Source organism: Lemur catta, chromosome 7 (genome assembly GCF_020740605.2).
Source record: "Lemur catta isolate mLemCat1 chromosome 7, mLemCat1.pri, whole genome shotgun sequence".
NCBI lineage: Eukaryota > Metazoa > Chordata > Mammalia > Primates > Lemuridae > Lemur > Lemur catta.
In genome coordinates, this window is record NC_059134.1 from 94,631,500 (window position 1) to 94,647,767 (window position 16,268).

At 41.2% G+C, this 16,268-nt stretch overlaps 1 protein-coding gene across 1 annotated transcript in view; it reads right to left on the reverse strand.

Moving 5' to 3' along the window:
- NUP160 (nucleoporin 160) overlaps nucleotides 1-11,182 on the reverse strand; it is a 53,814-nt gene extending 42,632 nt beyond the window's left edge. The window contains exons 1-6 of the mRNA XM_045558070.1: nucleotides 10,902-11,182; nucleotides 10,526-10,637; nucleotides 2,852-3,062; nucleotides 2,272-2,494; nucleotides 879-957; nucleotides 5-119 (exon numbers count right to left, since the gene is read on the reverse strand). Coding sequence (XP_045414026.1) covers nucleotides 5-119; nucleotides 879-957; nucleotides 2,272-2,494; nucleotides 2,852-3,062; nucleotides 10,526-10,637; nucleotides 10,902-11,001 — 840 coding nt within the window. The 5' untranslated portion in view covers nucleotides 11,002-11,182. The remainder of the gene's footprint in view (nucleotides 1-4; nucleotides 120-878; nucleotides 958-2,271; nucleotides 2,495-2,851; nucleotides 3,063-10,525; nucleotides 10,638-10,901) is intronic.
- Nucleotides 11,183-16,268: the final 5,086 nt, after the last annotated feature.

The window sequence follows — 16,268 nt, forward strand, 5'->3', positions numbered from 1 at the left end:
TTACCTTATAAGACCACATTCGTAGCTTATGATCCTGACACAGAGCAAAGATAAAGGCATCATGCTCAACACAGTGAACAGCAAGACTGAGGGGACGATCTGAAGGCCCTTGGTCACCCCTAAAGACATAAGGTCAAGTTTTAGTTTTATTGTTGCAAATAATCTGATCATTAGAGCTTGCAATTCAAAAGATATAAAATTATAAGTATACACTCAGCAGAAGAAGCAAGAGTTTATATGCTGGTATAAGACAACTACATTCTTGTTCGGTTAACAATCAATTGCTATAATAAATTTTAAAAATCTCTATATAACAATGGAACACTATTTCATTTTGTATTATTTTACTCTAATCATCAAAAACTTTCTACTTCTAATAATTTTACACAAAATTAAATTTCAGTAAGTCAGGGCAGAGCACTGAACTGTTGTGAGAACATAAACAGTAAGCCAGTCTCTGCTGCCACATGATGTCCAATTGCAAATGAAATGTACTCAGGGCCAGGCACAGTGGCTCATGCCTGTATTCCTAGCATTCTAGGAGGCTGGGGTGAGAGGATTGCTTAAGGCCAGGAGTTCGAGACCAGACTGACCAAGAGTGAGAAAAAATTAGCTGGGCGTGGTGGCATGTGCTACTCAGGCTAAGGCGAGAGGATTGCTTGAGTCCAGGAGTTTGAGGTTGCAGAGCAAGACTGTCTCAAAAAAAGAGAAATGTACCTGGAGTGGGGTTTTGCTCAGATGCAACAGGATATTATGCTGACTCCTCTCCTTTCCAGTATGTTTGCCTTGGAGTAAGACTGGAAGCACTAAAAGGTGCCGACCAGCACAAAAAGATTACATTCTTGAGTCCTTTGGTTAACCTGCCAGACACCACTTACCTGATAGCTGTTGGCATCCAGCCTATAAGCAATCGCTGCATTACTGAACTCTGTTTCAGTTCCACAACTGACACCATCCCTGCAACGACACGCAAGGTAACTCCTGATCATACTTGGATAAACCCAAAGGCAAGAATGATGTAACCACGAACCAAATCTTTATAACAGATGACAAGTTTCTACATTGTACTAACAAAGTTTTAGGATACACTTTTCCTACGTATATCACACGTAAAATATTTTGAATCATTATTAGATCAATAAAAATAGCATTTTTATACTCCTTATGGAAAATTTTGGCATTTACAGATAGTAACCCTGAGCGGTAATAATCGCTCAGCAGAATCACTTCACTCCCTCCAAAACAATCACCGGGTGCCTTTCACTGTGCCAGGCACAGTTCCAGATGCTGGAGTAGTATGCAAAACTATACCGTTGCATAGCAGTAAACAAAACAAATTAAAAAACTCCTGTCCTCATGTAACTTACATTCCATTGAGGGGAGAAGCAGAGACAGTCAAATTAAGTAGAATGGTAATAAGCGGAGAAAAATAAGACACGAAAGGGGTTCAGTGAATTCTCTTTGGGGGCAGGGTTATGCAAGGGGTTATAATTTTGAAAAGGGTGGTCAGGGAAAGCCCCACTGAAGTGATATTGAATAAAGACCTAAAGGAGTTGAGGGAATGAGCCAAGCTTGCAGGCTCTCAGGCAAAGGCCCTGAGGTAGGAGGGTGTCTGGCGTATTCAAGGAATTCCAAGAAGGCATGTGGCTGGTGGAGAGAAGGGGAGGGGGAAAGAATGAAAAGATGAGGTTTGAGAGGTAGCAGAGGGGCACTCTAAGATAACATAAGGACTCTGGGTTTATTCAGAGTGAGATGAAGAACCCTCAATGGACAGCTTTGTGCAGGGCTGTGACATGACCCAACTTATATCTTAAATGTATCAGAGTTCTTGAGAAATTTCTGAAGAGGGGTAAGGACAGATCTGAGATATTTAGGAAGCTAATGCAAGAACTCAGACAAGAGATAGTGGTTTCTTGGAACAGGGTATCAAACTTCTTTGTTTCAATTATTTTAATTACAATACCTCTACCTGAGGGTAGACAACTAGTCAACTTATCTCTACCATGCGACTTAAAACAGGTTGTCCTATATTTATCTATTTGTTTTTCCATACTCCAATATGCTTTATAGTCCCTTATCCACTGTATAAAGTCCACTGTACAAAAGCAAAGCACTAGGAACTACTCATGAGGCAAGCAATACTGAATGACCAATTCAGAGGTAGTACAGAAGCAATACCTGCATTGCATGATAGGGTTTAACTGCTAAAGTCTGTTTAAATGCAAACATTCCTTATTTAAAGTTAAATACAGGCCTAGTTCCCATGCTTACCAGGTATGTCATAAGGAGGTAGCTTAAGAACAAAGATCCCCCCAGAAGCAGATGGCAGAGCAAACAGAGCCTCCCCTTCACTGCTAAGCCAGGCTGCCGAGGCGGTGGAATTAGGGGATATTCCGGGTACTGCTGGAATTGATTGATAGTTGCAAGGATCCCTGAAATCAACTTTTCCAATGTCAGTGAATACTGACTGCATCTGATTTTCAGTTACCAACTCCTATGGAGCAGTTAAAAAGAAAAATCTGTTAAATCAAAATAACCTGAATTTTGCTCAGTTCCTCTCAATTGCTAAAAGAGCTTTTAAAGTAAAAAATCATGGAGCTTAAGAAGAAAGCTGTTCTTTTTAATGAGAACTATTTCTTTTCAACTCACTCTGGACCTTAAAGAAAAAAAACACTATTTCTTCAACTTCAGATGTGTCTGATCATTTAAAATGGTAACTATCAAAGTATGCTTGGTGAGGGATAACAAAAGTCCAAACTTCCTTCAATTCCAAAGGACATTACTCAAGCACTAAATTTGTGACAGCCAGAGTAGTCCGAGAAATAAAACATATTACACTTAACCAACTTACACTCCTATACATCCGGGAAGGGTGTGGTAAAAGTAACCTATGCACTGTTTGATTCGTCAATATCAAGATTATCACATGATTCTGAGTCTCAGAGACATAAACCCCTCCAGGTAAGATGTTGCAATTTTGGAATTTTAGGCGGACTGCATTATTCAACAGATTTACGTCCAGTGACTCCTCTACCAGCTCCAATGTATCTCCAGAGGTCTTCCTGTTAAAAAAAGAGACATTTGTTTTAAAAAGTTTATGCTTTTTTTTCTCATTGACTGTTGCATTGAAATATATGAGAATAGCATCCAAGTGAACTCTCCAAATTTGAAAATTTTGGATAAGCAGATTCAGACCACTTTTACATTCCAAATCACATTATGCACATTTATAAAACATGGCATAACAAAATTCAAATCTCATTATGATTCTGTTAAATGGAGGCATTTCCAAACTTGATAGGCCATTTATTTAGGACAATATTCAATGCAATTAAACTCTACTTTAACAACAATTAACACTTCACACCTCCATTACTTATAGAGGAACATGGCTTTCACATGTACTACAGTGTCAAACAAAATTGACTTTAATAATTATTACTTCTTAGCCTGCAATAGCACAAAACAATAGCAATTTTATGGGTTTTACCCTTATAGTTATTTGTGTGAGGTGCACTATTTCTTACTAAAGAAATATTTTAAGATGGCTCACACCTATAATCCCAGCACTTTGGGAGTCCAAAGTGGGAGGATCACTTGAGGCCAGGAATTCCAAGACCAGCCTGGGCAACACAGAGAGACCTCCTCTCTACAAAAAATAAAAAAAATTAGCCAGGTGGAGTGGTGCATGCCTGTAGTTCTAGCTAATCCAGAGGCTGAGGCAGGAGGATTGCTTGAGCCCAGGAATTCAAGGTTACACTGAGCCATGATTGTGCCACTATACCCGAGCCTGGGTGACAGAGAGAGACCTGAGAAAGAAAATAGAAAAGAGAAAAGAGAGAGAAAAGAAAAGAAAAGAAAGAAAGGAAGGAAGGGAGGGAGGGAGGGAAAGAAAGGAAAGAAAGGAAGGAGGGAAGGAAGGAAGGAAGGAAGGAAGGAAGGAAGGAAGGAAGGAAGGAAGGAAGGAAGGAAGGAAAGAAGGAAGAAAAATTAAAAATAACTTTGCATGTTGAAAATATCAAGGTTAGTTTACTATTACTCCTCAAAAGGTGCTTGCTTACTAATAAATAACAGCAAGCTCTGTAAGTGTAGAGATTCTCTGCCATGTGCACGTGGATATCCACAGACCCAGCAAAGTGCCTGGGACAGAGCTAGCATGCAATAAATGCTTTTCGGTAAAATGCATGCAAATTAAAAAATAAAAAGGTTTGAATCGAACTCAGATTGCAACAGAGAAGACAAAGCATTTTGCCTAAGGACATTAGGTCTGACTTTAAGATTAAAACTCTTAACCCTCCATCCCTTGTGCCTAGCTTTTACCCATCACAGAGGCTATCATGTTACCTTACTCCAAGGAAGAAATTTCTTACTTTTGACTTTTAAGTATTTGTCATCTTTAAAAATCACTGGCATAAATTTGTCTATGTCCTTCACTCAGCAGGTGTGATCTGTCAAATCCTGCTGCTTTCCTCTTCCTGACACTGTTCCTTCCCTTCCATCTCTACAATCAAACTAGTCACCTCTTTCTTGGACTACTGTAGGTTTGTTCTTACTGCCCTCTTCTCAGCAGCACTAGATGATACTTCCTGTCAAAGGAGGCCTTTCTGCCTCTTGCTATGGTCACAGCTACCCCAGAATGATGAAATAGACTCTTTCATGCAGCAAAAATCAAGATACAAACTTTAATCAAGTAGTTTATTTTTCTTAACTTTTAGCTCCTAGTTTTATCCCTTATGCTCCTCTAAAGTAAATATACTCTTTTCTTTTATTAAAATTGTTCTGAACGTAATGTCGTTTTTCAAGCATCTCACCATGAGAAATCTTATCCTAAAATTATCACACCATAAATCCTTCTTTTACTAAAACTCAGCCCTTATTCCTAGGACCGTCATTTTTGACATCTGTAAATATTTTGGTTGCTTCTGTCCCAGCTGTTTCGTCTTACCCATAACTGAGAAAAGAAAAAAACATCTATGTTATGAATAAATCCAGGTTTTTCTTTCCACAGAGCTAAAAGAGTTTAAAAATCTATTGGTCCTTGTTAAGGGATATACAAGCCAGAGGGAAACACAATTTAAAGCAGTGATAAGAAAAAAATAAAAGCCTTTTATATTAATATTTTCAAAAAATCTATCAATCCTTACAAAAAGACCCTAAAAGTGGACAGAGAATAACTCACAGTATGTCACAAGCCTAAAGAAAAAATGACAGTACATACTGTGCTTAGCCAAAGCCAGAACTGTGTTAGGATGCAGGGCCAACTTCTTCAGGTGCAACTCTGCAGTGTGGTAGGTTTGGAACCTTAGAAAGCAACATGCTGGGAATGCCCTAACTTCCCATCACCCTATCTACCATATTACTTGCATCTTTACCCCAAAAAAGCAAGCCTCCTTCTGGCAACTAAAGGCCAATCCCGACTTTCTCAAGTATATTTCTCCTGCATCCATCTCTCCTCCTTCCAGGGCCTTCAAATAATCTCCTCCTTGGTCTTTCCCTTTCCGTTACCCCATTCCTGCCTCCCCTCACCCTGATCCAGTTATCATATTCTCTCCATTACCCTCAATGGTCAAGCATTCTGTTTCCTCACCTCTCTCATACTCTTAAACCTACTAAATTTGGCTTTTGCCACCACTGCCCCCTCTTCTTATCAAAGTTACTACACTAATTTCAGTGTACTCTTCATTCTGCATCTTTTCCTTCAAGTAGTCTCTTCTCTTGACTTCTATGATGCTACCCTCTCCTGTTTTTCTTCCCTTCTCCCAGACCTGACCCCCACATGTTAGATTTCCTCAAACCCGGATCCCAGATCACCTTTTCTGCTCACCATAGACATTGTCCCAAGGCACATCTTATCCACTCTCAGGGATGTAAGTACCATTTGAGCTCTGAGATTCCCCAGAGTTACTTGACTAAATCATGGTATTAACACAATTTGCTGGATCTTCAACCTCATCTCTAAAGAATCCCTTCACATTCCAGTGTTATGGTTAAAGTTGGGTCCTGGATCTCCCCTAAGGACAGTGCCCCCTAAGCTTTCTCTATCATGCCTCTTGTAGAGGGGCCTCAGGATAGGGCACAGATGTTCTGCTTGTTCCCCATTGCCACTCCAGGCCACTGTTCCTCCCTTCCTGCCTGAATCACACAGCTCTGAAGCCCATGGAAACAGATACCACCTGCTACCCCTGCTTGCTACAGTTACTAATATTTGTGGGGACACCTATAACTAAAAACAACCCCCAAAACAACTTCTACTAAACTCCTAAATACCTGTCTCAAAACACAATAACTAAATAAAAAAAATAAAACCACTATATTTCTATTTAACTTTTCTACTAAAATAATAACTTCATTTTTATAACCATTTACTCACATAAATATAATTAATTAATCACTAAAAACCTTTTAAAAAACTTTAAACCTGAAACAAACTACGTGTTATTATATAAATCTATTACCCCTAACAACCAATCACTATACCCATAAATACTAATATAAAACTTCATTCAAGACCCCACAAATTACAAAAAATCTTATAAGGTCTCCCAACCCCCCCACTTTTTTTATAAATCTATTCTTTATAAACTATATCTTCATCTCTATATATTCTTTTATTTCTATATTCTATTATTTTCTATTATTTCCTTATCCTTTACAACAATTCCTACCTAAAAGACCCAATTCTTTACTAAAAACATAACTAACTCCCCACAAATATTTAAAGATTTCTCGGTCCTTGAAGATTTTAACTCCTGGCCCACTGTCACTCTCTCCCACACAATTCCTGCCATATTCTTAATGATTTCAACAGCCATATTTTTCCTAATACTCCACCTTCTCAGTTTCCTAAATTCCTCTCCTCTAATGGTTGCCCTCTACTCTACTAACTAGATCATTCCCAACTGCACATAAATATACTATTATATTTTCTCTACTCCACCATTGCTCTCCAGCTACCATGTGATTTCTCCACTTCCCTTATAGCAATACTCCTTGAAAGAGTTGTTCTATACTCACAATTCCTCTCCTTCCCTTCTCTCTTGAACCCACTCCACTGAGGCTTTTGCATCTATTGGAGCAGTTCCTGACAAGGCCACCAGTGACCTCTAAGACACAAAGGTCAATTTTCATTTCTCATCTTACCTGACTTACATACAGCACTTGACAATTGTTCACTCTCCTCCTTCTTAAAATCTACCCCTTGGCTTGTGGGACACTACTCTCTTTGTTCAATTCTCACTTTAGTTGTTACTCCTTCTTGGGCTCCTTCAGTGGTTCCTCATTTTCCTAACTATTGGAGCTTTCCAGGGTTCAGTCCTCAGACCTCTCTACACAACTGGTTCTCAACTGGGGGCAATTTTGCCTCACTCCCCAAGGATATTTAGTAATATCTAGAAAGATTTTTGGTTATCATAATTGGGGTAAGGTGGGTGTGCTATTGGGGTGCATGTGTGTATATATGTAAATAACCCTGTCTATGGATCTTTGCACTTTTTGTTCTCTTTTCTTGGAAAGCTATACCTAAAATGCTCATCTCCCAAATCTTTTTTCTTCTGCTCAAATGTCAACTTACCAATGGGTCTTGCCCAACCACCCTATATATTAATAAAACATTAAATCCTATGTACAGGCCAGGGATGCTGCTCAATATTCTACATGTACAAGAAAGCCCCTGACAATGAAAACTGATTTGACCCAAAATGCCAGTGGTGCAGAGATTGGAAAACCCTGATTATTCTCATCCTCCAGGTGATCTCATTCAGTAAAACAGCTTTAAGTGTCATCTAATACCAACAATTCCCAAATCTGTATCTTTAGCTCAAATTCTCCACTAAAATCCTTACTACTGCTTCAAAACTTCTACTGGGATATCTAACAGGCATCTCAAATTAAAACTGTTTAAAACAGGATTCCTGGACTCACCAAACCCAAAAAACGAACAAAAACACCTGCTTCACCTATATTTTTTCCATCTAATTAATGGCATCTCTATAACTTCCAGTTACTCAAGCCAAAAATCTGGGGATCACTCTTGACTCTTCTCTCTTTATACTCACTATCTGATGCAATAGTAATTCTAACAAATTCACCTGGATATGTTTTCCACATATCCACAATCAGAACATTTCTCACTGTCTCTATCACCACTACCATGGTCTAAACCATCATCATCTCTTGTCTGGATTGTGGCACCAGCCTCCTAATTGGTCTCCCTGCTCCCACCCTTACCCCCACTACACTCTATTCTCAACATAGCAGCAACAGCAATCCTTTAAAAGCACAGATCTTAGATTGTGTACTTCCTCCACTTAAACTCTTCAATAGCTTCTTCCCATCTCACTCAGAGCAAAAGCCAAAGCCCTAAAATAACCAACAAAGCCCTGGTCTGGCTCCCAGTTACCTCTTTCTTACTATTCTACCCTTCATTCCCTCAGCTTCAGTTTTGGCCCCTTAACATTCTTTCAACACAGCAAACAAGCTCTTGTCTCACGGTTCTTTCCTTTTCTTGGAAAGCTCTACCTAAAATGCTCATTTCCCAAATATCTTTTTCTTCTGCTCAAATGTCAGCTTACCACTGGGTCTTGCTACCACCCTATATATTAATAAAACATTAAATCCTGTAGATATTCCTCTTCTCCTGCTTCCCTGTTTTCTATTCCACTTATCGCCTGACAAACTATCGATACTTTGAGGTTTTTTCTGTTATTGTTGTTATTGTCTGTCTCCCTCTATGAGAGCAGGGACTTTGTTTTGTTCCCTGCTATATCCCCAGTCCCTAAAAACTAACTGCAACATATTAGGCACACACAAAAAAATTTCTTAAATAAATGAAATTTGGGCCAGGCGCGGTGGCTCACGCCTATAATCCTAGCACTCTGGGAGGCCGAGGCGGGAGGATCGCTCGAGGTCAGGAGTTCGAGACCAGCCTGAGCAAGAGCGAGACCCTGTCTCTACTAAAAATAGAAAGACATTATATGGACAGCTAAAAAAATATATATAAAAAATTAGCCGGGCATGGTGGCGCATGCCTATAGTCCCAGCTACTCGGGAGGCTGAGGCAGTAGGATTGCTTGAGCCCAAGAGTTTGAGGTTGCTGTGAGCTAGGCTGATGCCATGGCACTCTAGCCCGGGCAAGAGTGAGACTCTGTCTCAAAAAAAAAAAAAATAATAATAATAATAAATTAAATTTATATCTCTAACATAAGTCTCTCTTCTGAGCCTTAGACTTATAAATTTCAACACCTACTTGACATTTCCAACGGGCTGATGCCCAAGTACTTCAAATTTAGTATGTCCAAAAGAATTATTCAAATATCTCCAAAATCCATTTCTATATCTCAGTAAATGGCAACTCCTCCCCAACCATATCTGGTTAGTCACATCTGAAACCAGGGAGCTGTCATTGCTCCCTCCCTTTCCCTTAAGATCCCCTACCCCACATTCAATCTATTACCAAGTCCTAGGGCAGCTACCTTCTAAATGTATCTTAAATCCATCTTCTCTTTTCCTAATAATTCCCACAATTGAGCCACCAGCATCCCTTAAGTGGGCTGTCATAAAAGCAAGTCTTTTTTTGGTATTATACTCATCCAACCCAAATCCACTTTCCACAAAACAGACTGATACTCTAAAAATGCAATTTTGATCATTTTAGTAACTCTTCAAAAACTCTTCAATGATGGTTCAATGTTCTTAGGGTCAAATCCAAAAATCCTCAAAAAATGACCCAAGAGTCCCTCATGGTCTGAGTCCTGCCATCTTTCCAGCGTCAGCATCTCTCACATCACCACATCACTTTCTGTTTTACCGGACGCACTTAAGCCACACAGACCTCTGGTCAGTCCCTCAAACCTGCCAAGGACTTTCTATATGGTGATCCTGCTTGCTGGACTGTTCTCTGCCCCAATCCCCATGCCTGGCTAACTTTTCATCCTTCAGATCTCAAACTGAATTCCCTAAAGTCCCTTCCTGCCCTACTAATAACATTTAGTTCTCCCATTAGCCTCTCATAACCCCTATACTTTTCCTCTAGGGCAAGTATGAAAATTTGTATTTAGATACCTGTGTTGTGGTAATCAGTTTAATGTCTCTTTTCTCCACAAAACAGCCCCATGAAAGGTAGGTCCACATCTATTCTTACACTGCTACATCATCTTGTATAATGAAAATGGTAGTTGTTTTGTTCATCATTTCATCCTGGTACCTAGCATATTGCCTGACGTGTAGAACCTCCAATCATATTTGAGGAACGAAGAAAGCTGTAAAGCACTATGTAATGGGTTCATGTTTAAAACTGGTCTTACAAGCTTTATCCCCTAAGTTACATTCCCTCTGCTTTTAGTGTTGCTTGAGGGGTACCTCTTCTAGAACTCTATGTCTCCTTGGTCTTCCCCTGATTCTGACATGACAGTCTTTCTCTTTTCCTAAGTGTTGATTATCGCTTCATAGAATGACACTGGCGATAGCGAGAAAAATCCATACACCGAACCCCACCTTCCAGGGGGTTTTGGCGAAGCACAACACTTACCAATGAATGAACCTGTTTCTGGTGACGGAGAACAACTTGCCACTTTCCACATAGTAGAAGCCTCCCGCGCTCTCACTGTATTTCACAGCGCCAGTCACAGCATTTGCAGTCCCTGCAAAATGAACGCGGTCAGCCTGCACGCATGGTTCTCTGGGGATGACAGGGACTGAGGGGCTGAGAAAGCAGAGTGTGACGGACTGACAACCCATACAAAGAGAAGGGAAAGAAAAGACGAAGACGTCGGACACCAAGGAAGCTCTGATCCAGGGGTTATGGGCATGTGGACTCAGGAGGATGAACCAGGGGGCGGTCAGAGACCCAAGGGAGGATCCCGAGGGGAAGGATCGGATCGCGCCCTCCCTGGCCACTTCCGTACCAATGCCGCTGACTGTGAATTCCCGAAAATGCCTCGGCCTTTCGCGCTCAGCTCCGCTTAGCTCCACGAAGCTCCGTTCCAGAGCTCCCGCCGCCGCCATCTTCCCGCCGCCGCCGCGATGCTCGACGGGACGCGGGCGGGGCCGTGCGGCTGCCGTCACTTCCGGGGGCCGGGCGAGGGCAGCGGCGGACAGGTGAAGCACTGTGGGGAGGAAAAGGCGGGTCCGACCTTTTATTGCGGGGCTTTTACCATGAGAGTGAAGGTGGGCGGGGAGGAAGCCAGAAGAGAAAGGGGCTGTGGAAGCCGACTCTTTCTGCGGGATTCTTCCATTGGCTGGCTCGCGTGCTCCGGAGGGCGGTGCCCTTTTCCCGGCGGCCTCAGAGCAGGGGGCGGCGCCGGGTTTGTTTCCACTTTAAAAACGCGGGCGCTGGCGGCGGGGCTGTCTCCCGAGAGGGGCGAGGTCCGGACAGGTCCGGCCGTTCAGCAAACTTGGGATCCGTCCTCTGCTGGCCCCCAAGTTTGCGATCACCTCTGCCTCCGTCAGAGTGTCCGTCTGTAGATCTCCGCTGGGTCTCCCTTTCTTCACCCTTCAGTGACATGTGGGAAGAGGGAAAGTGAAGGGGACAGGGACTTTTTGTCATTCTTATCGAGAGGGTATTCGTGTAATCTATTGTAATGAAACATAATAATGTGTTTAATTAAGCATTGATACTGCAACCTGCTGAGGTTTCATAAGTGTTACTTGTAGAGCAGAGATGAGTCACCACTGAACTCTGTCCAAATTGCAGATTCATCAGGTAAATACATGATTGCTATTTTTAACTTAAAAACCTTTTTATAAAAAAAAACATGAGGTTTCACTGTGTGGCCCAGGTTGGCCCCAAACTTCTGGACTCAGGAGATCCTCCTGCTTCATCCTCCTGAGTAGCTGGGGCTACAGGTGTGCACCACTGTGTCCGACTAGTTTTTCTTATTTTTTGTGGAGATGAGGGTCTCACTATATTGCCCAGGCTGGTCTTGAACTCCTGGCCTCAAGTGACCCTCTCGCCTTGGCCTCCCAAAGTGCTGGGATTATAGGCATGAGCCACTGCACCAGGCCATTATTGCTATTTTAAGCCACTAAAATTTTGGGTTGTTTTTTAGGCAGCAATGTATACCAGGAATATTTTTTCCCTTCACACTTTTCTTCGTACAGCCTTCAACGTTTCATTCTTAGATCACTGAAACAACTCCCTAATTGATCTTACTCTGCTCTTGCTCTCTCTCCCTACCTCTCCATTTTACAAATGCACTATGAGGTAAATGTTCCTAAACACCAATTATACTGTGGTGTTTCTTCTTAAAAACTTTCAGGGGTTCTCTGTTGCCCTGACTTTCAAGGCCTTTCTCCCTATTCAAGTTTATCTCCCTTGTTTGCACACCTGAAGGTCCTTGAATGAGAAACACTTATTTGTCCCAATTGTACACTGCCTTCTTCATATTGTGGGAGCCTAACTTGAGTCCAAGTGGTATTTAGTCATATCTGGGCACGTCTGTCAAACTGGTGATATTGGCATGCTGGGAAACCTATTTTCAAGGGGACTAAAAAGAGACTTGGGAAACAATTTTGCTTTAGGGGAGAGCGAACCCTGTAGCAATTCAATGCTACGGGACCTAGTTGTAGTGGAGGGATCATTTTGAGTACAATATGATTTGTTGCTCTCCCCAGCTGCCACTGGATTTGCATCTGAGGCCTTTGGAGAGCTGAGTGGAAGACTAAAAGGAAAAAGAGACCAAGTTCATTACAAATTCTATAAAACATTGAAGAGTGCCACCATTCCCCTTGTGCAAATGATCCCAGAACAGTTTTGCCCATTTAAAGGCTCCAGCACATTGGAGGAGATGCCTTCTAGAAGTCTGTGGTGGCCAAAGGGATGGGGTAAGTACCTGGCAAGGACTCGTGTTCAATAGAGCAGGGGTGGTTCTCTAAAAAGACTGGAGCCCAGCACTGCAATTCTTACCTGGTAGAGTTACCTAGATTGCTTGCAAATGGATTGCTTCGTGAGAAGGTTATTCATGAACACAGACACTCCCTGGATACTCCCAGAAATGCTTGAGGGACTCTAGCAGAGATTGAAGGTGCCTGAGTGGGTGGGGGCAAAAGTTAGTGGAATTTGTTTATGTTTTTAATGTAATTGTACTTCCACCATGGGTTGGGGTAATTTGAGTTTTACTGTATTGAACTACTTCACTTGGATATGTTAGTCATCTTTTTATTAGAATTCTGTGTGCTTTATTATATGACTTTTCCATTGCTGCTGTAATAAATTACCTCAGATTTAGTGGCTTAAACAAAATTTCTTATCTTACATTTGTGTAGGTCAGAAGTCCAATGTTGGTCTCACTGGGTTAAACTTAAGGTGTCAGCAGGGCTGTGCTATTTCTGGAGACTCTAATGGAGAATCTCTTTTCTTCTCATTTCCAGCTTCCAGAGGCCACCATATTCCTTGGCCCCCTTCCTCCATCTTCAAAGTCAGCAATATTACATCTCTCCCTGACCTCAGCTGGAAAGGTTCTCTGCTTGTAAGGATTTATGTGATTAGGGTAGGCCCACTTGAATAATCCAGAGTAACCTCCCCATCTCTAGGTCCTCAAATTTAATAACAAATTTGCTATGAACTCTGAACTATAAGGTAACATATTCACAGGCTCCAGGGATTAGGACATGAACATCTTTAGAAGAGCCATTACTCTACCCACAATGTTTATGATTTACTAAATATTTACATACATTCTACTTGCATCCTCATAACATCCTTATAGGGTAGTATTATTCCTGTCAGGTAGATAACTTTTCTGAAGCACTTGTTAACAATACAGTTTTTATCAGTTGTCACCACCCTAACCCACAGCTCAATCTTAGCATTACTCGTGAATAGGGACAACCAGGTATAAAGTGGTTCCTGGTGTGATACAAAATATAGGATGCAGTATCACCTGCAAACCATTTATAAACAGCTTTAAGTTATAATTCACATACTATAAAATTCACCCCTCTAAAGTGTACAATTCAATGGTTTAAGTCTATTCACATAGGTTTGCAACCATCATCACCATCAAATTTTAGAACATTTTTATCACCCCCTCCCCCAGAGAAACTCCGTACCCATTAGCAATCACTCCGCATTTCCCGCTCCTCAGCCCCTGGAAACTACCTAGTAATCTAGTTTATGTTTCCATAGATTTGTCTATTCTGGACATTTCATATAAATGGAATCATACATATATGGTCATTTGTGTATGGCTTCTTTAACTTAGCATAATGTTTTCAAGGTTTACCCATGTTGCAGCATCAATCAGTACTTTATTCCTTTTTATGACTGAACAATATTCTGTTGAATGGCTATTCCATATCTTATTTATACATTCATCAGTTCTTGAACATTTGGTTTGTATCCACTTTTTGGCTATAATAATAAAATAATATAATAATTATATTATAAATGTTAATATTACATAATAATGTTGCTATGAACATATAAAATATTAATGCCAAAAATGTTTAATCCAGATTGTGATAGAATAGCCCTCCATAAACCTGTCTGTGTCCTAATCCTTGGAACCTGTGAACTCACATGGCTAAAAAGACTTTGCACGTGTGATTACAGTTAAGGACCTAGAAATGGGTAAATTATTCTGGATTATGCAGGTGAGCCCAATCTAATCACATAGTACTTGAAAGCAGAGACTGTTTCTCTGCTGAGATCAGAAAGAGAGATGTGAGGACAGAAGAAAGGTCAGAGGTATGTGATGTTGCTGTCATTTAAGATGGAGAAAAGGGGCAGTGAGCCAAGAAATGTGGTCAGCCTCTAGAAGATGGAGAAGGCAGAGAAATGGATTCTCCCCAAGGGCCCTGCTGACACCTTGACTTCTGCCCTTAGCTGAAGGGAGCTGCCTATGGTTATGCCCCCTGCATCCAGTGATGGGTCAGTGTGGAAGCATAAAGGTCCAGCCCCCTTGCCTTGATCTAGAACAACTCTGAAGGACCATCTCAACTCCAGAGCACTGTGTAGGATGGCCAAGGGCTCTGTTGCTACTGTGTTGTAGTTCAACTTCTCTCAATTATGCCTCTCAGTTCCTTAGAGGTGCTCCCCAATAAAGCTTGTGCGTGTAAAACTCTTTCCTCAAGTCTGTTTTCTGGAGAATCCAACATCTCTCTCTCTCTCTCTCTCTCTCTCTCACACACACCCCTTGCCTAAGGATGAGCAGCCAGCAGGGAAAGAGAATTTGGAAAAGGAAGGAGTTTAGGGAAGATCTATTCTAAATTCCAAAATTGATGGTGAAATATTGGAAAGAACATCAGCTGGGCATTAGAAGGCTTGGATTTAAGTTCTAGCCCTGTCTCAACTAGCCCCTTGTCACTTGGCAAGCCACTCAACATCTCTGTATCTCAGTTTCTTAGAATAGGGTGATCTTCAAGCTCTCTTCTGGCACTAAAGCTCTGGGTTGGTGGCCTAACAGCCAGAGACAATCTCCACCTTCATCCCTCCTTAATTCCAGGCTCTGAACTGAACCCATCTTGTGGGAACAGAAATTTCCTAGGACCAAGGACTGAGCATGACCTCTGTTAGTCAAGATTGACTTCTGAGTGCACACTACCTTTGGGCCATAGTTATCTCATACTATGATCATTTCTTAGATGCTTTTATAGCACAATGCTTTCCATACACAGTATTTTCTCAATTCTTCAATGTATACTTTAAAATTTTTCATGTTTGTAAAATAACAATGTGTTATGCAATCAATGTTTAATCATATTTAATGTAATCATGTTTATTTATTTTTTCTCAGAGGCATCTTTCACTTTCCTAGAAATCTAGGAATTACAGATTTTTTTCTTTTTTGTTTTTTGTGACAGAGTTTTGCTCTGTTGCCCAGGCTGGAGTGCCATGGCGTCAGCCTAGCTCACAGCAATCTCAAACTCCTGGGCTCTAGTGATCCTTCTGCCTCAGCCTCCTGAGTAGCTGGGATGGGACTGCAGGCGTGAGACACTGCTCCTGGCTAATTTTTCTTTCTTTCTTTTTTTTTGGCAGAGATGGGGTCTCACTCTTGCTCAGGCTTGTCTTGAATTCCTGAGCTCAAGCAATCCTCCTGCCTTGGTCTCCCAGAGTACTAGGATTACAGGCGTGAGCCACAGCCCAATCAATCCAGAATTACAGTTTTTTGACAGTGAGCTCCTTTAGGTTTGGATCACTGTCTCATTCTTCTTATCTCCCAAATCCATAAGAGTTCTGGGAATTTAAAGGTACCTAGTAAATGTTTGAGGAGTAACTAAATGAATGAATAAATGCATATATACATTTCTAGAAAATTTAAATACCTCTTGAA